The 23908-nt window shown below is 41.5% G+C and overlaps 1 protein-coding gene across 2 annotated transcripts in view; it reads left to right on the forward strand.

Annotated features, from left to right (window-relative positions):
- Positions 1-22095, forward strand: part of CARD11 (caspase recruitment domain family member 11) — a 45929-nt gene extending 23834 nt beyond the window's left edge. For both annotated transcript variants that reach the window (XM_061356968.1, XM_061356967.1), the window contains exons 6-24: positions 1425-1577; positions 1671-1796; positions 2289-2486; positions 2976-3155; positions 4173-4227; positions 5454-5563; positions 6746-6849; positions 10361-10413; positions 10729-10861; positions 11462-11663; positions 12208-12334; positions 13436-13676; positions 14065-14161; positions 15171-15266; positions 16934-17066; positions 17607-17786; positions 18940-19064; positions 19909-20024; positions 20565-22095. In XM_061356968.1, the coding sequence (XP_061212952.1) occupies positions 1425-1577; positions 1671-1796; positions 2289-2486; positions 2976-3155; positions 4173-4227; positions 5454-5563; positions 6746-6849; positions 10361-10413; positions 10729-10861; positions 11462-11663; positions 12208-12334; positions 13436-13676; positions 14065-14161; positions 15171-15266; positions 16934-17066; positions 17607-17786; positions 18940-19064; positions 19909-20024; positions 20565-20769 (2634 nt within the window). In that variant the 3' untranslated portion in view covers positions 20770-22095. The remainder of the gene's footprint in view (positions 1-1424; positions 1578-1670; positions 1797-2288; positions 2487-2975; positions 3156-4172; positions 4228-5453; positions 5564-6745; positions 6850-10360; positions 10414-10728; positions 10862-11461; positions 11664-12207; positions 12335-13435; positions 13677-14064; positions 14162-15170; positions 15267-16933; positions 17067-17606; positions 17787-18939; positions 19065-19908; positions 20025-20564) is intronic.
- The last annotated feature ends 1813 nt before the right edge of the window (positions 22096-23908 follow it).

The raw sequence follows: 23908 nt of genomic DNA on the forward strand, positions 1-23908 counted from the left end.
CTTTAATTGCCGAGCATTCAACTCCCTGTTTTAGCCCTGTTGTGGCTCTTTGTATTGCTTTGTCACTGTGTTAAATAGCCTGACAGTGGCTCTGCGCACCCTGCTTTAGGTTATTGTCATATCTGTGCTAAAATGTCTTAATGAAGCAGAGGGTAATAAAGGTTTTGTACTTGGATGGTTACTAGTTACTGGAATGCTTTGTGCAATACTGCTGTAACCTGCACAGGGATCTTAACTAACCTTTCTTTGGGCAGATAGGGAAAAAAGATGATATGCAGCAAATTTAGCACTGTGTTACTCGGTGAAAAGCTTAGCCAAATATTGGGAGATATGGAAGAGTGCTCAGCACTTTGCTGGAAAAGGTTTGTGGCATTTTAAAATAACACTTGGAAATTATCAATACAATGCATTTCAGAAATGGCCGTAGCCTCCAGCAGTGCCTAACAATTCCTATTTCTAACACAAATCCAATTCAAAGATTGAAAAGAGAGTAGTATAGAAGGTTCTGGGAGTTCTGGTCCATGTAGAATCTCTTATATTAGTTGAAATGGTCTTATAGCATCTAAAGAAACAGATAAATAATCATGAAAACCAGGACTGAAGTTGAAGTTACAGTTGAAGCTGTCCCTGCTCATTGCAGGGGGTTTGGACTAGGTGACCTTCAAAGGTCCCTTCCAACCCAAACTGTTCTATGACTCTGTGTAATTCTCCTAAGTGAAAGCACAAACCAAAGGCAGTTTGGTTTAGAAATACTTGGGTGTACTTTAGGAATATTGTGTAACCAAAATGTCACTGAAATTCCCAACTTACTGTCGGCATTTTAAAAACAAATATGCATATTACTTGCATTTTATGCCTTTTCCATCTTCCATTGATGGTTAATTTTGGAAGGCAATTTCTTTGCTGCTCTGGTAATCTTGTTAATACTAAATCTGAAAGAAAACATATTGCAGGACACTACAGAAAGTGAAGCAGTGGTACAAGCTACTCCAGGAAGCTTAATATTCTCTGAGCACAGCCCTGCAAAGCCTATGCATGCTCTCCAAATCCCCCTGAATGTTTTCTTAGGCCCTGCTTTTTGGCAGAGGTGATTTTTGTGCTCAGTGGGAGCTGATTAATAGAGAAGAGTTTTGAATGCAGGGCTTGGAGTGAAGAATTGTCACTGCATCCAAAATGGATCAAATTATAGCCAGTACCATAAAACAGTTCCTTCATCAGACTATTCTGACAGCAAGACAACCTTTATTCATCTTTTCCAACACCACTGTAAAACATGAACAAATGCCCACCTCTTCTCCTGCTTTCCCATTGCCATACCAGGTGCGTTTTCTATTCTTCTTGCTTGTTACTGTCTTTGTCACTTTTCTCCCTACGATCCTGTTTTCTCTTTCTCTGGTCTGCCTCTTAAAAACATCTTTCCTCAGGCTGACAAGCGGAGTCTGCCAGATTCAGACAAGGCCATTCTGGATATTCTGGAACACGACCGTAAGGAGGCACTAGAAGATCGTCATGAGTTGGTCAACAAGATCTTTAATCTCCAAGAAGAGATTCGTCATGTGGAAGACTTGAGAGACAAGGTGAGAGATGGAAGGATAGAGTGATGGAATGTCTCAGGCTAGTGCCCAAAAGACCTCTGAGAGCAATGGAAGTTAACAGTGTGTCATTTCCAGTATCTTGAAGAGAAAGAAGATTTGGAGTTAAAGTGTTCAACGCTAGGAAAAGACTGTGAGATGTACAAGCACCGAATGAACACTGTGATGATACAGCTAGAAGAGGTGGAAAAGGAGCGAGACCAGGTATCTAACAGTTAAAGTGGGGAAAATTAGTAGCAAAAGCCTGTACCTCATGTGTCACTTTGGGGAATTATGGGTTATTGGACCCAAAATACCATTAAAAATCAGCAGTTACAAGAAATTGCTACTTGTTGGAATTTGCATTCCAGTAATTAACCATAGGATAATACCGAGTTGTTTCCAGTGTGTAGCATTTGGCAAGCAGGGCCAGGATCTTAACAGCAGCTACTGCAGGCTTTATATTATAGTGTCAAGTCATCTGGTTTGCACTCTGGAGCATTTTGCCACCACCCAAGAGGGAGCTGGAAATGAACCACCCTCATCATTGTGATTTTTAATGGTACTACTGCGGCACATCCTGATCCTGACTGCTGTGTTAAGTGGTGAATGGTTACCAGTTCTCAAGTGCCTGTTCCAAACACCTTTGCGAACGAAATCAACAGGAGAAGGTATCTGGTGCTCAGGTGCATAAGAGGTTTCTTCTCTCCACTGCAGGCATTCCGCTCGCGTGATGAGGCTCAGACACAGTATTCACATTGTCTGATTGAAAAAGATAAATACAGGAAGCAGATTCGAGAGCTGGAGGAGAGAAATGATGAACTCCGGATTGAGGTGGTTCGGAAAGAAGCTTGTATTGTTAACCTGGAGTGCAAGCTCCGACGGCTCTCCAAGGATAACAACTTTCTTGACCAGGTAGGGGTGAGGCAGACAGACATGAGTTCTTTATTCAGGCTTGCTTTTAAAAGCATTCTGATGGGGAAGGGAGAGGAGACTTCTTTAATTCCCTCTATGAGTTACTTGAACAAAATAACCTCCTTCTACTAAATGTCAGTGGTGTGAGTTATTCAATACAATGGGGTTCAAGTTTGTGTCATGCATATAGCTTATCAAAGTCTGGAATTCCATAACTTGATTTGAAGTGGGAGGGAAAGAAATGCATAAAGACAATTTCTACACTGGGGTAGACACTACAAATACTTCTGAGGAATGTGCCCCCGTGAACAGAAATCCCCACAAATGGCAGTCTAGGTTACTGATGTAACTGATGTACTGGGTCTGGAACATCAGCTGCTGATGCACTGGTGTCAGAGGAAGTTCAATCAGATTACTCTAAAAGGGAGGTCATGAGGAGTTGTACCAGAACATGGTCTCAAAAGTAAAGTGTTTCCTTCTGATCTTCAGAGTTTACCACGGAATCTACCCATCACCATTATCTCTCAGACCTTTGGGACTCCTAGCCCAAAAGCCAATGGTCAGGAAGCAGATGACTCCTCCACTTCTGAAGAGTCTCCAGAAGACAACAAATTCTTCTTGCCTGATCAAGCTCGACTCAAGAGAAGACTGAATCTAAAGGGAATCCAGGTGTGTCTTAATATAAGATGTAATGATACAGTGCAGGGACTGTTAGAAGTAAGAGGCATAATACACGTTGCCATCATGCCTCTGAAAGTGTGTTATAAAGACAAGAATAGACCTGTATGACAGTGAGCTGTCAGGTTTTGCCCTGTGGAGATTTGCATCTTGAGGAGCAGATACAGTCAGACTTCATAGACCATTTTCTGCCCCTTCTCCCCATTTTGTGCATTCTCCTTGCTCCTGCTGCTCATTCACATTCCTGGAGCGTTGTCAATAAATTGATTCTTTGCCTCCTTAACAGTAGAGGAAGAAAAAATGACATAATGCCTGGAGTCCAGCACACAAGTATCTGAAGGTAGATAAAGAAGCATTGGTGGGAAAGCTCACATCAGCTGGAAGCACTAGTCGAAATGGACACAATCTAGAGCAAAATTATCTGCCTAATTTAGAATTGAATTATAGCAATTTCCTCTCACTTAAGATTAAGGGGTAGCATGAGCTAGGTCCATTGTTTCCTCGACCAGCTGCATTCATACAGCTATTACCTGATGCTATATTCATGAACTGTAAAAAAAACCCACAGTCTAATATTTGGGGGATTGAGGTTCTCTTTCCTTTCCTCTGCATTTGAATCCTCCCTGTCCTTCGTAACTTTCCTGAGCTCTGGCTGTCGTTATTACTTATGGCAGTAGACCTGCAGTTTTCACATTACACACTCCAAAAGGATGCCTGTTGTGTTAACAGCTGCCTGAAAACAGTCCCAAGGCACCTACTTCACCTTTTGCTCTTTGTTCCCTCAGCAGAATCTGGATATTGCAGTGTATTTGGGCCAGGCTTTTAAAGGTAGTTTGGTAACTAACTCTTGTTCACTGCAGCAGCATCTAGATACCAAATCGTCTTCTAAATTTTGGGTCCTGTGTAAAGGATGGGAAATATTTTGTAGCAGAACAGTTAAAAATGGGAGTGAAAATATCTGTGGCAAATACTCTGCATTTATGCTTATTTTTATCCTCTTTCTTTTAGATAAATCCAAGAGCTAAATCCCCTGTCAGCATGAACAAAACATCAGAGTTTCAAGGTCAGAAAGAGCACCCATGTCCTTATTCCTTTTCTGTTGCTTTGTCTCATTCACTTAATCTTATTAAGTTGTTTTAACAAATATGCCAGGGGATACCAGGGAACTTCTTAACTAAGTCCAAGTCAGTGAAATAGACAGTTTCTGTCATAGTTAACAATGTCGTTATTTAAAGTAGTCAAGTATTCTACCTGGATGTCCTCTGCATCCAAAGTTACCTCCACAGACGCACAATGTTACATCCCATAGACTACCTACATTTTCTGTTTACTCAATTTTCCATTTAGTTTACAAAAACTGTAGTCCCCTGTACTGACAGTCATTATATTATTGTCTCTTTTGCTGTTGGGAAAATCCTTCAAGCTGAAAAGACCCTCATTTAGTGATCATCTAATCATTCCTTTGTCCTTTGGCAAAAGGGAATGACTTTGAAATGTAAAGCATTGCAGAGGTTAGAGGAAGTGGGTGACCCACCCATCAGCCAGCTGCCAAGTTACCAGATCTGTTGTTGTATACTCATGTTTGTGCTACTCCCAATTCCTCTTATTTATGTAATACTGTTCTCAAACCAAACACCATCTGAGGCAGCACTTCCTTTATTTGTTATGTGCAGCAGCATGCTCGCTGGTGTACAGAATATGATGGGAAACTGCTGCGAGATATTGCATGTTAAACAGTACTTTTGGTATCGGGTAGTGTGCAACATTAGTATAAATTAGAGGTGCAGAGGAAGGGCAGGAGGCCACAAAGACATTCACACTGTGTTACCTGGGGCTGCTGAGGGATCTCAAGCTTCTCAGTCCCTGTTGTAATTCTTTTGCTGTAAAAAAACAAAAAAAGCCTGATTCAGTGAGCCAACCTTATTGCAGACTGCCAGATTCAGATGATGAAGTTATACGTTAAAAAATCCTTCTTTAATTTGTCAAATAGTATTCACAGATCTAATAAAACCATCCAGGATGGAGTTGAAAGAAAAAGTTAGTGAGAGGCTGTGCAGAGTGGGGTGTATTTCTGTTCTTTGCTGGGAAGCTGATGAGGAAGTAAAGGCAGCCAGAGCTGCAGGGCACAGCATGCTTGCTCGAGCCTCTGTCCAGTAGTAAAAGGAGGGGGAAACAAGATAAGGTGAAATAGGAAGATAACCCAAGTGCTGTTGCAGATCTGTGAAAGAGTCTGTACTGAAATTGATCTGAGATCATTTTATCTGTATTTCTCTCTGTCGGTGAGCACAGCAGTCAGAGCTCAGGATGAAGATGGGGCTGATGCCAGCAATGGCCGCACGGACACGAGTTCCTCTGTTTCCATCAGTAACTCCATCAGCAGCTGTGAAGTCAGCAAGATTGTAAGGAGCCTTCAAATGCCCCTTGCCTGTCTATGACTGCCTCTCTTCATGTGGTTTGGTGCTTTCACAGCCCAGTATTAGTGCTTCACTAGCATCCCAGCTGTGATCACATTCAAGGCCCTTGTCAGAGGCTCCCTTAATCCTTTTACCAGCATTTTGTTGGAACCATGTTATTAGCCTTTTCCCAAATCCCACAATTGGTTTATGTTTATTTAAAGATATTTCAAAGGTATTTATGACCTCTGGCTGTCTCCTCATGGCATTTCACATTTACTGTTAGAAGGAAGAGATTTTCTTTAAAAGCTCTTTTGAAATTTGTTTAAGAAACATTTCAGGATGGGGTTTTTTCAGTTCTCTAATGCTTTTCCTGTCTATACATAACAGTGAGTGAGAAAAGGGGTGCACATCACAGCTGGAAATTTCTGCATACTATAGCCAAATCATTTCTTCCCTGCTTGCTGTATCCCCGTAATCTCCCAAGGTAGTTATTCCATTATACGTATGTGAGCACTGACGCAGCAGGACAAGCAGACAGACAGAGTGCACTTGCAGAGTGTTAATAACAAAGAACAAAACATCTTTCTAGAGGACCGTGAAAAATGCTGCCCCAGGAAATTAAAACTATACCCAAGAATAGCCAAGAAATAACTCCCTGCAACTTGTAATAAGATTAGCTCGGTTAGGAATATTCTCTGGAATATCTGTTGGATGTTTAGATGACTTATACTACCTTTCCTCTAGCTTTCAGAAAGTTTAGTTTCCAGTGTACTAGATTAATAATTTAATGTATGGAGATCTATTTTTTCTTTCTCATTTCTACTATTTATATATATATATGTATGCTATAAGTATACGTATATACAGCTTTTCATCTGCTTCCTCCTATATGTCAGCTGTGCAACACAGACCAGAGCTCAAGGGTAGAATGAAAATTACTTGATAAATCAGACAGCCATGTGGTCATAAAAGAAAATACTGTACATATTGCTAAAATACTGGAATATATGAATAGGACTACTCTTGTATGTACCATTCTGTGCATCAAGAATCAATTTTTCTTACTGTTGTGTGTGCTTCACCATGCAGAGTATCACCAGCAAGCTAGCAGGCTAATGCTGCTGTAGATTAGAAATTGCAGCACTTTTAAGTCACATAAGCTTTCTGTTGTTTCTCTTTTTAAAGCAAACCCTGAGGAATCGCAATGACAGTATCATGTCTACGACTCCTGAGCCTCCAGGAAATGATTCAATAGTCCGACGTGTCAAAGAGGACACCCCTCACTGCAGGTAGGTGGCTGTGCTGGTGAAATACACCTGGAACCTGTTGTCACAAGCAGGAGGTTAAAAAGAGCTGTAGAACATAGAATCATAAAATGGCTTGGTTGGAAAGGACCTTAAAGATTATCCAGTTCGAACCCCCTGCCACAGGCAGGGACACCTTTCAATAGACCAGGTTGCCCAAGGCTCTGTCCAGCCTGTCCTTGAACACTGCTAGAGATGGGGCATGTCCTTGTGTCTGTCTCTAGCTAGAAAGCTGTTACTAGGCAGCAGCACTAACGTGCTAGACTTCAAGGATGCAGTCCTTCATCCCTCATTTTGTCCAAAACAGGAATTCTGATGGTTCATCTTGGGTGAATGACATGGCGATACCACTGCTACACTGAGTTTTTTAACAGTACTGAAACGACAGTCACAAATGCTATTGGAGAATATGCTCTACTTTGTAGACTGATACAACTTCACTTTTTGCTTCTCAGTCAGCCCCATGCTGCCCATGTCTGTGTCCCTGTCCTTTCTCCTTCACTCACAGCCCCTCCTTCTACTCTGTATGCTGCCAAAATAGAGCAGAGCTGCTTGAATGTCTGTATGGAATGGATGGGGGGGAAGTGGAGGAGGGAGATGGGTTTTGTCAGGCCCAGTGCTCTGCATCTTAGCATAGCAATGAAGAGAGATATGCATTGCCCTCTGTTTCACCTCCTGCTGCAGCTTCCACTTCTGGTTGTGCCATGGCCCCTTGGACTTCCCCTGTGAGGGAAATCAGATCAGCAGGCAAATGGGAGATTAGTGGCACGAAGGAGAGACCTTGCCTGCCTCACAGTTCTCTACATAGCACTGACACCTTTCCTGAAAGGTTTAGAGTAATGCAGTACTTGGACACACTCTTTTGGTGCCAGTAGCATCAGGGTTTGCATCAGAAATATCAGAAGACACAAATACATTCCTTAAAGGTCCCAAGCAGAAGGAGAAAAGAACAAAGCCCAGGCAAACCAATTTAGAAGAAAGCAGTACACGTGGAGGGTTTAGATGTTTATTAGATCATTTTTTTGGACCTAATCTTTATTAGAACTTGATTTAGATTTCTAATGCTTTTCAAAACAAATTCACCTCTGGCAGACTGCCACTTTTGCCTCTCTTTCTCAGCGTAAAGCTTTGCAAGACAGCTTTCCACTGAGGGCTTCCTCAGCTAGTTCTCCCCCATCATTTTCTATCCTGCCAAGGGAGTTTATTCTCATCTCCCTTAGCTTTTCCTCTATTGTCCCCCAAGCCCCTTTTTTAAGTGTGTTGTGTTAATTCAAGTTGGAGAAAAAGGGTTGTTTTATTAATGGATGTTTCATGTGCTTAACTTGAAAAGCCTTTGGCATGCCTAAACACTGAAATATTTGCAGTGTATAACAGACAGCAGTAAAGATTACATGGATAGTATTCATCTTGTGGGCTTATTTCACTACAGCTTTAACTACATCCTGTTCTGTATGTTAAGACATTGGAAGACTGAATATTTTCCTCATATTATACCCTTTGCCACTGGCATATGAAAGAAGGAGCTATCCAAGAGCAGGGTCTGAATGTGGCCTTACTTTGCTGAGCTAATAATCACTAAAGTCAAGTACTTCAAGAGGATGCCCTGAAGTTCACTGCAGTTTATAACTTTATATTAACCTGCTGAGGCTTTTTAACTTGTTTGTGAAGATAAGCCAAAATAATTGCTATTTACATGTCACAGTGCAGGTTTCACAGTCCATCTGATCTTAATTTGTGTGGAAAAAGTGAGATTAAGATCATAATGTAATGTAGGGAAAGGTATATTATTTCCCTGCTTAGGCATGGTATAAAAATAGCCAATTCTCCCCAGACTGGCTGCAGAAATTCACCCTTCACCTGAAGCCAACTATGAGAAATGTCAGCTCCACAGGAGACCTACAAATCATTCTAAATGGGAAAAACAAGCTGTTACTTAAACAGCTTTGCAACCAAAGGATGAGCTTTAATGAAGTCCTAGTGAGGCAGACAGCTCACTCACTTGGCTGGACATCCCCAATACCCCCTTAAGAACAACATATTGGTGGATTTTAACTGCTTGTTTTTAAGGTCAACCAATCCAGTTATCCTTAACAGGAAAGGTGGTGTCAGTGGGAACTGGAGTGGGACCAGAGCTGTGGCATAAGAGTTTCTGTATAAAAGCTTGCCATTCTGTTATGGTAGGTATCTGAGTAACCATGCAAGGTGCCATTAAGCTGTTATAAAATGCTTCAGGTACTTGAAATCCAGCAGGTAAAGTACTCCTTTACTACTGCACATCAGACACTTGCCTTACATTCGCTCTGTCCATCAGTGAGCTTCTGACATTTTTGATCTCTCATGGAGAAAAAACCATGCTGCAGTAGATATACAGCAGACACATTGCAACCATTCATCTCAGTGCTGAAGCAGGTGTGGTATAAGTCACACATATGAGCCCATCAGTCAGCAGCTTCCTTTTGCCTTCAGCAAAATCTTCATTCCCTCACTGCTGTTAGCAATTCTTCCTTCTGGACCTTCTTGCTGCTTCACATGTTTTCCATGTTGGCAACACATACTGTGTCTTCCTGCCACCTTCCTGCATCTTCCCTGGGCTCACAAATAGGCTACTTGCTTGTTTTTTGCAGCTTCACCATTTTCTGATGCAACACCTCCAACATTCTTCTTTATCACAGTAAAAGTTTCTCCTTTAGAACTTCATGAAATCTCTTGAAGCTGGAAAGTGAACAGCTTTCTTCCATTGTAGAACAGAATCATAGAATCATGGAAAAGTTAGGGTTGGAAAGCACCTTAAGATCATCCAGTTCCAACCCCCCTGCCATGGGCAGGGATACCTTACACTAAACCATGGCACCCAAGGCTCTGTCCAACCTGGCCTTGAACACCGCCAGGGATGGAGCATTCACAACCTCCCTGGGCAACCCATTCCAGTGCCTCACCACCCTCACAGTGAAGAACTTCCTCCTTATATCCAATCTAAACTTCCCCTGTTTAAGTTTTAACCCATTACCCCTTGTCCTATCACTAGAGTCCCTAATGAAGAGTCCCTCCCCAGCATCCCTATAGACCCCCTTCAGATCCTGGAAGGCTGCTATGAGGTCTCCACGCAGCCTTCTCTTCTCCAGGCTGAACAGCCCCAACTTTCTCAGCCTATCTTCATAGGGGAGGTGCTCCAGTCCCCTGATCATCCTCATGGCCTCCTCTGGATATGCTCCAACAATTCCATGTCCTTTTTATGTTGAGGACACCAGAACTGCACACAGTACTCCAAGTGAGGCCTCATGAGAGCGGAGTAGAGGGGCAGGATCACCTCCTTTGACCTGCTGGTCATGCTCCTTTTGATGCAGCCCAGGATACGGTTGGCTTTCTGGGCTGCGAGCTCACACTGAAGCTGGCTTATGTTCATTTTATCATCAACCAGCACCCCCAAGTCCTCCACAGGGCTGCTCTGAATCTCTTCTCTGAGATCTCTTACCTCATGCTTTGTTTTTAATTCCAGCCTGGTTGAAGAGGACAATGACAGCTTTGGATACGATGCTTTGGAGCTGGATGGTAAGCAAGATGATGTATAGTTTGACTGAGGAATCTATGTGATTAGCTCACCACCTACAGATACTGTCAGATAATTAACTTCTGGTCCCACTAAGATGGGACACATTGTCTGGAACAAAAATCAGGTCATAGAATTGTAAAAAGAAAACAAAGGATCAGCTGGTGGTAAGAATAAAAAAGTGCTTATTTCTGAAGAACTAAGTGGGACAAGGAATTTCCTCCTACAGTCGTGGCTGGGATCAATCAAACATTCATTTTCCCCTTTTCCATTGTTGTCACTCTAAGATTCATTTTCATTCTTGTTACTCTTTTCAGATGACAGTCATGACAGGCAGTCACATGGAGCTCCTTCAGTGCACTCTTCCTCCTCTTCTCATCAGTCAGAAGGCCTGGATGCCTACGAGCTTGAGCATGTCAACTCCATATTTAGAAAGTTCTCTCTGGAAAGGTATTTGAGATGCCTGTTTTACCTACCTTAGGCAAAGACTATGGGGAAAAGCTGCTATGGTAGATAGAGATCCTCCTGACTGAAGATATAATAGCAGGAGTATGATGTCACAGGTTGTTTGATACAAAAATCTAACGATACTGTACTAAGTAGTCTTTATATTGGCAGCAGTGTAAGTTCTGTTTCTGTGTTGGAAGCAGTCAACTTCTTTATATTGGCAGCAGTGTAACATTACTTTGAAGCCATTTCATATCCAGTAAACAAGTGAAGGTCATCCTAAACTTTCAGAGTCTTCAAGCCAGACAAAATGTTCAAGACACTTAAAATTATCCTTGTGTTCTTGTCATCTTGCTGCCACAACTTGCTGGGTACTGTTATACACCTGAGTTACCCAGTCATGTCAGAGTACTTAAAGGTGTCCAGATGCTCTTCTCTAGAACTTATGCAGTAATGAGAGGGATTTCTTTTAGAGTCCTTAGATCCTAGTGCTTGATAACACTAAAAGTTTATTAATATCTCTCATTTATCATATATACATTTAACTCTGGAGTGGTAGCTATACCTGAGATAACTGACTGTTACTTCCTCTCATGAACGCAGACCTTTTCGCCCCTCTGTCACATCAGTTGGTCGCATTAGAAACTCCTGCCATACTGTCCAGCGTGTGACACTGAATGGAGACAACCTCAACTCGGAAATCACTGTGGTTGGGGGCAATGATAAAGGGAGCTTTATTAGCTCTGTTAAGACAGGATCACTTGCAGAGAAAGCAGGCCTTCGGGAGGGACACCAAATCCTACTGGTGAGCATAAAGTAATCAACACTATTAGATGTCTGTCCGCCTACACACATACGCACTCATACCATACTTTGTTTCTTCTTTCATCTTATATTGACAAAGCATATGACTCATGCAGAAGAAAATCTCCTATTGACTGAGAACACATGGGATAATAGTATTAGCAGTCACCTGTACATACACTTCTGCAATTTACAGTAGCTATGCATGGAAGAGATTAGAGCAACAGATGTGTTCTTTAATGCTATATTGTATAGTACAGCCCCTTTGAAAACACATAAGCAGGTGCTTCTGCTAAGTTGCTCTTTGCTTAGTTTTCTCTCCATTGCCAATGTTCCCAAACCATTTTACTGTTAAAATGCCTCCAAGGGGGAAAACCCCCTACATCTTCTATTCCTGTACAGTTTATTACTGGGCAGCCTGGGATGGTCAAATCTCTATCCTGATAGCAAGGTATCAGAAAGAGATTATGACACTTAAAAAAAGCTGGTATAATTGACTCAGAGATTGAACCTGCACTGGAAAGTAATATTTCTTTCATATCTAGTTGGAGGGCTGCATTAAAGGGGAAAATCAGAGTGTTCCCTTGGATACTTGCACAAAGGAAGAAGTTCACTGGACAATTCAGAGGTGCAGTGGTCCAGTAACACTCCAGTATAAATCAAATCACGAAGGTAAGACCAAAAGTGTTTCTCATCTCCAATAGTCCTAGGTCTATTATACTAATTTGTCTGGATGAGAATGACAGAACCAAAATGTCCTTTGTATTGGTACGAATCTGAAGCATGCCCACTGGTGTTAATTATAGCTACTCTGTGTAGCTGCTCCAGCTTTTAGCTTTGTGACTGAGAACAAAAAGAAGCCCGTATGCTTGTCATTACAGGACTCAAGAATTTCCATGGTGGGCCAATAATGACCTGACTGACAAAACACACTCAAGCTTATTTTTATATACATTTTTCTGTAACACAATGTGGTGAGCTGAATGAGCTAAAGTCAATTTAGCATTTACCTGGTGGAGTTGCCCTGTTTATTACCTTTGTACCTTTATCTTTAGCAGCTGGAGTTCATGTGTGCTGACTAGAATTTGATTTTAGTGTTCATGGCCTGTAATGATAATTTCAGGTTATGGATCAAAAATTACATTCCCAGATACATTTTTTTTTTTTACTAGTGTATATAGATTTGCAGGGTTTGTTTTTTATTATTATTTTAATGCTAGTTAGAGAATTTCAGCTCCATAGATCACACAGGAAGTGATGTCTGATTTTCTTTCATGGTTTTAAAGCTGGGAAACACTACTGCATTTTTGAGCATCAGTCAACTGCACATATAGCATGTTGTTGATTATGGGAGTGCCAATTACAGCTAATAATAATGTAGGGAATAGCTTGTCGTTAAACTTGGTGGCAGAACTCAAGCTGTACTTACAGGATAGAGCTATAGCTGTGTCTGCATCTTTGATAAGAAGTTCTCTGTTCACAGGTCCTGTAAAGGACAGAAAATGGAGTTACCTAAAAGTAATATAATGAGAAAATTCTCACAGATTCTGATACTAGCAGCACGAGCTGTTTCTGAATCAATGCCCCATTGGTGTCTTTAAGGTGCAGGTCCATAACCTTGTGGTAACTAGTGTAACAAGCATTCTGGACTGTCTCTCAAGGGAGCCTCAGAAGTTTGTGCTGTGTGTTTCTCCACGAGGACGCCCAGGAATGCAGCAGTACTGAGGTTTGACCAGTAGTGATGATGCTTCACCCCTTTCTTCACTGCTGCAGGTTACAGGAAACTGCTGTCGGAGCTGGAAGAAGGGCTGATCGCATCGGGGGACTCATTTCATATCCGCTTGAACCTAAACATCTCCAGCCAGCTGGACTGCTGTTCCCTGTCAGTGAAATGTGATGAGATTGTTCATATTCTTGACACCATGTACCAGGGGAGGTATGAGTGGCTGTGTGCCAGAGTTGATCTGTTCACCGACAGAGACCTGGAGATGGGGACCATTCCCAACTACAGCAGGTCAGTGTAATGCTGAGTGACCATGGCTGAGAGCAATGGTTCTGTATTAATAACTGCTGTAGTCTTAATGTTTTGAGATAAGGCCTAGTGATGTTAAACTGTAATAACAGCTATAAAGCTTTAGACAGGAGACTCCAGATGTTACCTGAAAGAATGATGTGGGTTTCTCAAAAGGTACCATAGGAAAATATGCCATGGAGAGTCTTTAATCCTTAACTGTACTGCAGTCCTGCTCATTATTTTGTTCCTGTGTTACTGTGTGGTTCAGTCAGTCCTCACTGCTATTTCTGTTTAATCTTTTCTGTAGGCACAGACCCACTGCAATCCAGCTTTCTTCTGAATGGTTTCAAAGGTATCTTGATCTATGTGATTCCATCCTGTCTTTCAGAGCCCAGCAACTTCTTTTGGTGAAGCTGCAGCGGTTGATGCACAGAGGAAGCAGAGATGAGACAGAAAGCTCACATAATACCCTTTGGGCACTCCGGGTAAGTAGCTACAAACAAGGTCTTTTAACATCTGATACTCCACTGCTACTTGTTCATTATGTTAATTTTACACAAAGTCTTGTTTCCACTTTTTGATTGTTTTGATTGTGTTAGCCAATGGGCAACTTATGTTTGCTTTAAACAATATTATCCATGCAGAGCACCTAGCGCTGGCACACTATTAACCCTTCAGCTATGAGGGAATACACTTTAAAAGTTTAATATCTATTCTGTGTTACAGTTAATCCTTCTCATTCTTCTCTGCCTGTAAGCCCCTAATGCATCTCCATATTCACATAAGGAAGAAGCTGTATCCTTGAAGTCAATAATCAGAATCATTTCTTTCCTACTGTGAGCAAGTGTCTAATCCACAGAGCTATCATTGTCCCATATTAGATAGACCTATCTCTTCCAACCTATATGCTATGGAGAGAAGTGGGATTATCAGGTCTTCACACACAACAGCCCTGCCAATTTATCCTTTTCCCTCAGTGAAATTAAATTGAGTTTTCTTTCTTTAGACCCAAGAATTCCTTCCTTACATAATTAAAAACTGACTTCCTGGTGTATTAGTTATCATAAGCTACTATCAGAGCTTGGGAGACAAACATTTGCAGACACTGTAGCCAGTGCGTGTTTGATTTCAGCCAAGGTTAAGTGTCATGGGTTCCTTCTGTACTCTAGTCCCCATGGATCAAAGGGATAGAGATCACTGGCAGGGATGCTAAAGCAGAAGCTTTGCATGCTATTTCTTGGTGCAGAAATTGCCTCTTTCTGCAGCTGTGGAGAGCAGTCTCCTGTGCAGAAAGGAATGTGGACCAGCAGTAACAGAAGTGGTGTTACTCAGTGTAGGCCATGTTATGTCTACAGTTTGCTTAGAACACTGCATTTCAGATAGATATCAATTTATCACTATTCTTTTATTGGAAATATTAAACGTTCTGTTTCTTGAATGAGATTAAATAAAAAAAAAAAGAGGGAAAGAAAAATTCCTGTTATTTTTCACTAGAATACCTTGCAGCCAGAGGAGCCCGCACCACAGAGCGACCCAAAAACCAGCCCTCGCCTCTCCAGAGCAAGCTTTCTTCTGGGCCAAATATTACAGGTAATAAAGGTCAAAACTTCAATGCAATGTCTGAAATAGTGGATTTGAGCAGCAGATCATAGAATCAAAGAATTATAGAATGGTTTGGGCTGGAAAGGACCTTAAGATCATCCAGTTCCAACCCCTCTGCATAGGCAGGGATGCCTCACCCTAGACCATGTTGCCCAAGGCTCTGTCCAGCCTGGCCTTGAACACTGCCAGGGATGGCGCATTTACCACTTAGTTGGGCAACCTGTTGTAGTGCCTCACCACCCTAACAGTAACGAAACTCCCGCTGCTTAAGTTTGAACCCATCACCCCTTGTCCTATTACTGCAGCACTTGATAAAGAGTCCCTCTCCAGCATCCTTGTAGCCCCCTTCAGGTACTGGAAGGCTGCTCTGAGATCTCCACACAGCTTCTTTTCTCCAAGCTGAACAGCCCCAACTTTCTCAGCCTATCTTCATACAGGAGGTGCTCCAGCCCCCTGATCATCCTTGTGGCCTCCTCTGGACTTGCTTCAATAGCTCCATGTCCTTCTTACGTTGAGGACACCAGAACTGCACACAATACTTCAAGCGAGGTCTCACGAGAGCAAAGTAGATGGGCAGGATCACCTCCTTTGACCTGCTGGTCTTGCTTCTTTTGATACAGCCCAGGATATGGTCAGTTTGTGAGCTGCAAGCACACGCTGCAAGCTCATGTTTAGTTTCTTGTTCAGATTTCTTGTTCAGATTTCTCATGGTCAGATGTTTCTCATGTTCATATTCAGGTTCTCATGTCAAGATGTTTTGAGGCTATCCTGATTTCCCCAGAAACCCTGCCTCAGATATAGCAGTTGTATCAGGATTTATTCCTATTAAAAAGAGATTTAATATATGAAAAAGATTACTGGATTTGTGGCTTCTAATTGCTCTTGTGATGTTGGGTGTTCAACTGCATGCCTTCCATTACTGTTTTAGTTGGATGAATCAAACATGTCTGCCATCAGAGGCAGAAATGTGTTTTGCTTGAACCACAAGGAAAAATACATTGGGCTAGATCAAATCCTCAAGGTTCTGTGAGATAAGGTGCCATCTGAAAATAGTCCTTTAATTGTAGGTCAGTGACTCTGAGCATTACAGAGACTGTGGGTGAAAAAAACATCTTCCTTGTGAAGGAAGGTGGTTGTGAAAGTTAGCAAATATAGGAGGAAGATTTATATTTGGATAGATATATCCAAATATGGATGAGAAAGGTGGATGAGAGATGAAAGCATGCACCCTGTTTCTCAGTGTGAATATGTGGCATTGGGGAGGCTTTAGGTCTCTCTGGCACAGCAAAGCAATAAGCAGAGTTTTGGGTATAACCTGTGATAGATCTGTGCAAATACTCAGAGTGGGTATGTTACTCTGCTGTGGATACATCAGTGCTTGTACTGGTGGTAGCAGGGAGTTCTGTGAGTTAAAAAACATGCTGCTTAAGAGCAGAGAACAAAATAAGAAATCCCAAAGGGGATTAACAAAGGCTTTGAATGAGATCTATGATATTTAAAGAGCCTTAGAATTCAGTCAACGGATCCATGGGAGTCTTAGCTTCAATAGACACAGATAATTCAGACCTCATAGATAAAAAGTGTGGGCTGATGAATACATGGGAGAATAAATAATGTAAGAAATGAGGTTCAAATCTCTTTGTTCACCTTTTCAGTTTGTCAGTAGGTCTGAAAACAAATACAAGCGTATGAATAGCAATGAGCGAGTCCGTATCGTCACTGGCTGGCCCTCTGGTGTGGCACGGACCTCATCTGAAGCAAAGAAGGTGTTGTCTGAGAAACTGGAAGGTATGGATATAAAACAGTAATAGCTTTTACACACATAGCACTGATAAAAAGGCTGGCGTAACAGCATGGCTATGAAAAACATCATAGACCTTTCCTATTATTGGCATCTGTGGCCCACTCTGCAAAGGTTCAACAGCATTTGTGACCAAAACTGATTTTACTGTAAGTCATTCCACCATTAAGCCTTCATAAGCAAGTTTAGGACACTCAAACTCCCTGTTTGGTTGGCAGTTCTTCTTAGGACAAATGCTCTTTGTCCAAAAGCATTTAACTCAAATAAGTCAACTTAATAAGCAGAAAGATTCCTTAAGCAAGTTAAACTGTGAAATAATCTCTTGAAAGCAAAAGGTATTTGAATTATTTAGTATTAGGTTGGACATCATACTACTGTATATACAGTAAAGACAACCCTGGCAAAAGAGAAAGACCTATGCATGTATGACTAATCATGTCATTTCTGGTTCATGTATTTCTCCTTCTTTTTCTTCAAATACTGATGGAGAGGAAAACTAGAAGATAAATGTCTTGTTCTTTACTCAGATTTGGATTCCGAAAATGAAATCAATAAGAGGCTCAGCCTGATCCCTTATAGCTTTGTGAGACCAATCCACTGTGAGCGCAGGCGCCCTGTACTTTTCAGCCCCACCATGCTTGCTAAGACCTTGGTGCAGAAGCTTCTCAACTCCGGAGGTGCCCTGGAATTCAACATATGTAAGCCAGGTAATGGGATAAAAGAGGACCACGACTGTTAACCCTCAGTGTTGGAAATAAGAGCATATGTATGCGTGCATAAGTAGGGGCGCTCACATGTGATAGCTTGATAGCTTCTTAAGGGACTTCAAGTCACATCAGGGTGATGCGTAGCTGTAAATTCTACTGTTTGAGAATATCTGAGATATTTGAATGTTTCTGAGACAGCCAGTGCACATGGTTACAAGGTTCTGTGTCTGTGAATATTATCCATGTGTATGCTGTGTGGTTGCTAGGATGCCCCTCAGAGACTGAAATGCTAGGAGTGCTCTTTCTGTTTGCATACAGTTTGCATACTGCATATCTAGGCGTTGTGAAATTTTGATTAATTTGTTTCTCATATTTTCCATTATGAGGAATATCTTCCCTAGAGCAACTGTACAATTCTATCTCATTCAAGGCTGTGAAGATTGTGCATTTGATCTACTCAAGAAAACTGATTTTCTTCCATGCTAAGTATTTATCATTAAAGCAATATGCAGTCCAGTGATTGCTGTAGGGCAGGATTGTATACAACGCAGCATTAAACATAGCTGACGTTTTGTTTTTACACTAATGCTGAATACCCACCGCATAGTATTGCAGTCTTGCAGTTACCCAGGCAAACTGAAAAGTTAAGTATTATAATAAATATCCCCTGTCTTGCAACATAAAACAAAAGCTTTGATGTAGAGCTGGAATTCACAAGGGGGCCAGTACCACACACTGCAACCTAAGCCAAATTTCTTTTGTAACTTTAAACACAAATGTTGGAGCACTGAATCCTTGGGTTTGGAGCCTATACAGAAGAGACCTTCTTTTTTTAGCGCTTCTCAGCATCATCCAGCCCTGAAATGTTCCTATATAACATTAGGCATGGGAATTGTATTTACTGTTTGAATTTAATGCCTTCATAGTGTTGTAGTAATTGCCCAAGGACTCGCTGGTGCAGGATATAGCTGGGATGCTCAGCTGTGATCAGATTAGGCTTTAATTGAATTCAATGGAAGAAATGAGGCAGCTGCTAAGACAATTCATTGCTGCTCTTTCCCTGAACCATCCTTATATCCTGTGTGAAACACTATGGGATAGTTTTCTAGGTGTTCTGTGTTGTTATCTTGATTGTGTTCTTGTTTCTTTCCAGATATTGTAACAAAGGACGAGTTTTTAAGGAGGCAAAGAACAGAGACTATCATCTTCAGCAGAGAAAAGAATCTGAACACGTATGAATGTATCGTACCTGCCAATATTGAGGCTGTCACTGCCAAGGTGCTTAGAGTACTCTGTATCCTCTAAGTAGGCTGTCTGTGACACTCTCTGCAATGTATGTTTTCATCTTGAATAAGGGACTGACCAGTTCACGTTGCATGTTCTCTCTCTTGCCCACCTTCAATCTCAGATTTGTATTTATCCCCCCCCAATGGCTTTTATTTGTGCTCTTGTTTTTCCTTTTCTTTTTTATCCTCAGCCACATCCTTTTATATTCTCACTCATTCCCTGTGATGACCCAAATTGATGCAGCAAAATATCCTTTCATTTTCTTTGCTTCATCCCTTATTCATTTCCTTTTCATATCATAAGTATATATGAATATGTGAAAGAATAAGAGATACAAGGGCCTGGACAAAAGAAAGGATAGCCTGAGACACAGACACAAGGCTGTACAGTACAAAGATAACAATGTCAAAGACAGAGATCTTATATGAAGTAGAGTGCATTTGATGCACAGCATGGAAAAGGGAGAATTAAAGTGATGTTTTCTTCTCTCACAACTACTTGCAGTAGATGTTCTCTTTGAATAAAGGGCAAGTATGTGTGTTTGTGTGTCTATGCAAAACTGGTATTTGATCATACTCTTCATCTCTAGATCAATCCATTTCTATTTTAAACCTTTTCAGAAAGCTATTAAGCTCAGCTGTTATTTGACTGACTAGTTTTAAACCCGTAGGAGGACTTTGGACTTTAAATGTATATTTGATTAAAAGGTTTTAAATCAGTAGAGTGGTAAATGAAGAGCTTTTCAGCTGACCCCATAAGGTATGGATACCTTTATCTTGAGATTCCACAGCAATGAATGTTCCTTTGTGACTGTATGTTATGACTTTGTTTTTAGAACAAGCATTGTCTCCTGGAAGCCGGAATAAGCTGCACAAAGGATTTAATCAAAGCCAAGATATATCCTATTGTTCTTTTTATCAGAGTCTCAGAGAAAAACATCAAGAGGTTCAGGTAACATATCAAACCTTTTGCATATTTGATATTCTGTCTTTTTCAGTGCTTAATTCTCAAGTCCAATAATGTTCTTACTGAGAGAAGTAAAGAACCTCTTCTCTCTTCATCTGGTGCTTTTGTATGCACTATTTTGTCCCTCCACTCCTCCCTGAAATCTCACAACCTGAGAAAGCAGGAATTCCCCAAATCAAACACTCTTTCAGTGCCACTGATAGCAATGAGCACTGTGGGAGGATAAGACTGAAGAATATGGGATTTTCTCCATGCTCAGCACTCCCACAGCATTTCACGAGGAAAGGTCATAAACGCTTGCACTCTGCCTACATTCACTCCTTATAAATTGTTTCTCCATAGCAAATATTTCTCCTTGGGGTTAGAGTGGAGGTAAGGGGATGATAGACCTGGAGTAACTGTATTTTCCACTGCTTTTATTGCTTGTATAGTCAATAGGAAAGACATTCTTGATGGGACAGCTGGGACTACAGGATTAACTTAAAGTGTTAATACATTTATTTTTGGTCCGTTCATTTGATACAGGAAACTATTGCCAAAGCCAGAGACTGAAGATGAGTTTTTACGTATGTGCCGTCTTAAGGAGAAAGAACTGGAAGCTCTGCCGTGTCTTTATGCCTCTGTAGAGGCCGATGCATGGAGCAGTATTGAAGATCTCATCCGAACAATAAAAGACAGGATCGGAGAAGAACAGCGCAAAACCATTTGGATAGATGAAGATCAGCTATAAAAGCCAATCAGTCAAATAGGAGCTTATTGGTGACAAAAGGACATACTCAGGTGGAGCAGGGGCTCACAGAATTCTCTGTTTAGGTGTGCTCACTCCTGTTTCATGCCTGCTGGCTGGGGACTTCCTGCTGGTGGAATACATCTATGGAATAGAACTGGGGCTGTGCTGAATAGCTGATGTCTTAGATGCTGGGGATCTAGGATGTGGGTCAAACCACAGCCCCACCACAGCTTCTGACTCACCAGCATTTCTTAAGGAACAGCAGCTGTTTAACATGTGAGAAGGACAAAGATCTTGAGAGGGAGCTTGGGGTAATTTATTATGTTAAAACTATGGATCTCATTTGGCTCATTGAAAACTTCTGATGGGATCAGATAAGTGGAATCTAAGAGGAATAAAATAAAACATGGGGATTGGGCTAAAGCATATGGAATTGAGATGTGCCACACACACCCCCTGAGGTGAGATTCTGAACATACCTGATCAAGGAATATGAAGGCTGGTTGATAGCAACAGCAACACTACCACTGGTGGCCACAGCAGCTCTGTAGCCCTGTGTCTCCATAACCACTTTAATCAGAGGAGAATAAGATACCTATTATTCCTGGCATTAATTAAAATGACAGTTCTCCCTTCCTTTTTAAACCCTGATTTTATTTAACAGTTTTGCAGGTTTCCTTTGCGGTTCTGGCACTTACAGGAAAATAGACTCCACTGTCCCAGTGGCACATCAGATCTTCCCAGATCTGCCAATGTTTCTTTTAGTTGATTCCTGCCTCTGCAGTGTACTCATTTGTTTCTCTCTCATTTTTAAACATCTTTTTACTTGGGGAAAATACCACAGTGCCTTCTTGAGACAACAAGTTTCTCTGTTTCAACACTGAAATCTATATACCTCTACAACATCATCTCCTGCCAACATGCCTGCTCTCAACAGGAGGGACTGTTCTGAGAAGCAAAGGAGAATTTCATAAGCCAGTAATTGCTGTGAGCCACTCAGTCCTTGACCTTTCTGCCATGATTGACAGCAAGGAGACCAGCAAGCATCACACGGTGCTGTGGCCAAGTAGGATAATATTTTCAGAAGTGTGGATGTGACTTAGAAGACCGCATTCCATTTTCAAAAGCACTTAACTCCTCAGAGGGTTGAAGTTCCACTGATAATGAGCGGGACTTAGACTCCTAAATCTCTTCAGTCTTTCAAATTTTTCCCTCTGTGCATTAGACACTGTATTGAGACTGCCAAATTGATTCAATAAAACTGACCAGATAATGACTTGCACGATTGCTGATCTGAAATGCAATAAAAATTGACCTACAGATGAAGAGTTGTACATTCCATTACCCTTAGATCCTTCATTCCTTACCATGCCACTCCCTCTTAAGATGTGTTTAAAAACAAATTTCTCTTTGTTTCTGTGTTCGTCCCCAGTCCCCCATCTTGGTGCTGCAGGTTGCAATAGAGCAGCTGGCAATAAAACCACAAACAGCATCCAAGCAAAACATCTGGCCTGGTTGCCCTCACTAGATTAACTGCTACGTTGTGTTTTCAGTGGGCTTCTCATGTTATGGATGTCTGTCAGGTAGGCTGGGTCAGTTCATGCTGGCTTGTGTGATTGTGCTTTTCTGCTCTTTCATGCACATCATTTTTTAACTAATGGTATCTTCTAGAAGTCATTTATGTCACTTTACATCTAATTTCTGCTGCTGTGTTTCTCAAATTATTAATGTTTGAAAGGCTGTTCATAGCTAGCATTTCTCAGAGAATAGCTCTTTACCTGCCCAGTGCCATCTGTTTGGACTGTGCAAGCAGGGGACACCACTATTTGCAATCCCTTTACAAAGTACAGGCTGCATGCACATTTTGCAACTCCCTCCAGGGCAGAGAATAACAACCAGTTGGGGTATATATAGAACAAATTGGATGATTCTTCAGAGATCTTTTGTAGCTCGAGCAGAAATAAGAAATTATCTGCTGGAAAAGCTAAGCCTTCCAGGAGCATTTGGCATTTATTCCCCTTGTCCTGATAATGCAACCTTGTGTAACAGCTGCCTATGGTTTGTTGCTGCCTCTCTTGTGATCATTCCTGAGTCCATAGCTGAGAATGGGCAGGTCTGTAAGAACAATTCTCATCTGCTTCAGCAAAAAGTTTGGCCAGGTCAGCATCGGGTCCATTCAGGAGCAACCAGCTGACTGTTCACCACACAGAACACATAGGATGTCCATGTCCCACCGGCTGTGCCATTGGGATCAGGAACATCTGGTGGAATGGCTGGAACAGATGGCTCACGGGGCAGAGGGATATCTCAGTCTGCCATGGTTGTTTCTGCAGTGTTCTTCTCTCACCATAGCTTTATTTCTGAGCCCTCTTTACACAGACATCAGCTGTGGATGTGATTTATCTCACTTAACTTTAGACGTAGGAAAGGTGTGTGCCAAAGTCTAAAGGAGGTTCCCTTTACAATGAATGGATATACACCTCTAAAGAGCTGTTTGTCTAACTTAGGTAGATGGCTATCTAAGGATGAGATGAATTGCCTTCTGAACTGGCTGTTGTTTGGGTTTTTAAAGGACTTTAGAAAGAAAACTAGGGAATTAATCTGGCCTTTAGCATTTAGCTTTTAGACGTGTAATTTAGGACAGCTAAACCACCTTAAGGGAGAAGTGGAATAAGAGATTGAGGGAGATGCTAAGAGCTAATTATTTTTGTGAAACGAGAGGAATGAATACATGGAACAGACTTTTCTTCTTGGTATCTGTGCACATGTCCCATAAATTCTCAGCTCTGCAGGAACTATAAGGCATCAGGGTTGTCTACTCATGTGATGCAAAGCAATGAGACTCTACTGAAGTTCACTGATAGAGCTGTGTGCTGTAGTCTGCATTCTCATCTCTCTGACTCAGTGGAGAAGGATGGAAAACTATATTCCCCCTTAACTTCTGGATGTGAGCTCAAAGGGCAAATCTATAGCTGGGAACTATGGGAATTGCAGGACTGCAGCAAAGCGAAAGGGTACGATGTCATTTACGCTACCCAAGAAGATGCTTCTGATCTAGATCCAAATGCTGTCCCTCTAAACTGGAAGAAATTAACCTTTGCATCTTTTGAAATATATTCAAATCTACAGGCTTGAAAAG

The sequence above is a fragment of the Neopsephotus bourkii genome, unplaced genomic scaffold (assembly GCF_033783945.1).
Source record: "Neopsephotus bourkii isolate Nb327-2 ecotype Australia unplaced genomic scaffold, CSIRO-AGI_Nbou_v1 NB_882, whole genome shotgun sequence".
NCBI classification, from domain to species: Eukaryota; Metazoa; Chordata; class Aves; order Psittaciformes; family Psittacidae; genus Neopsephotus; species Neopsephotus bourkii.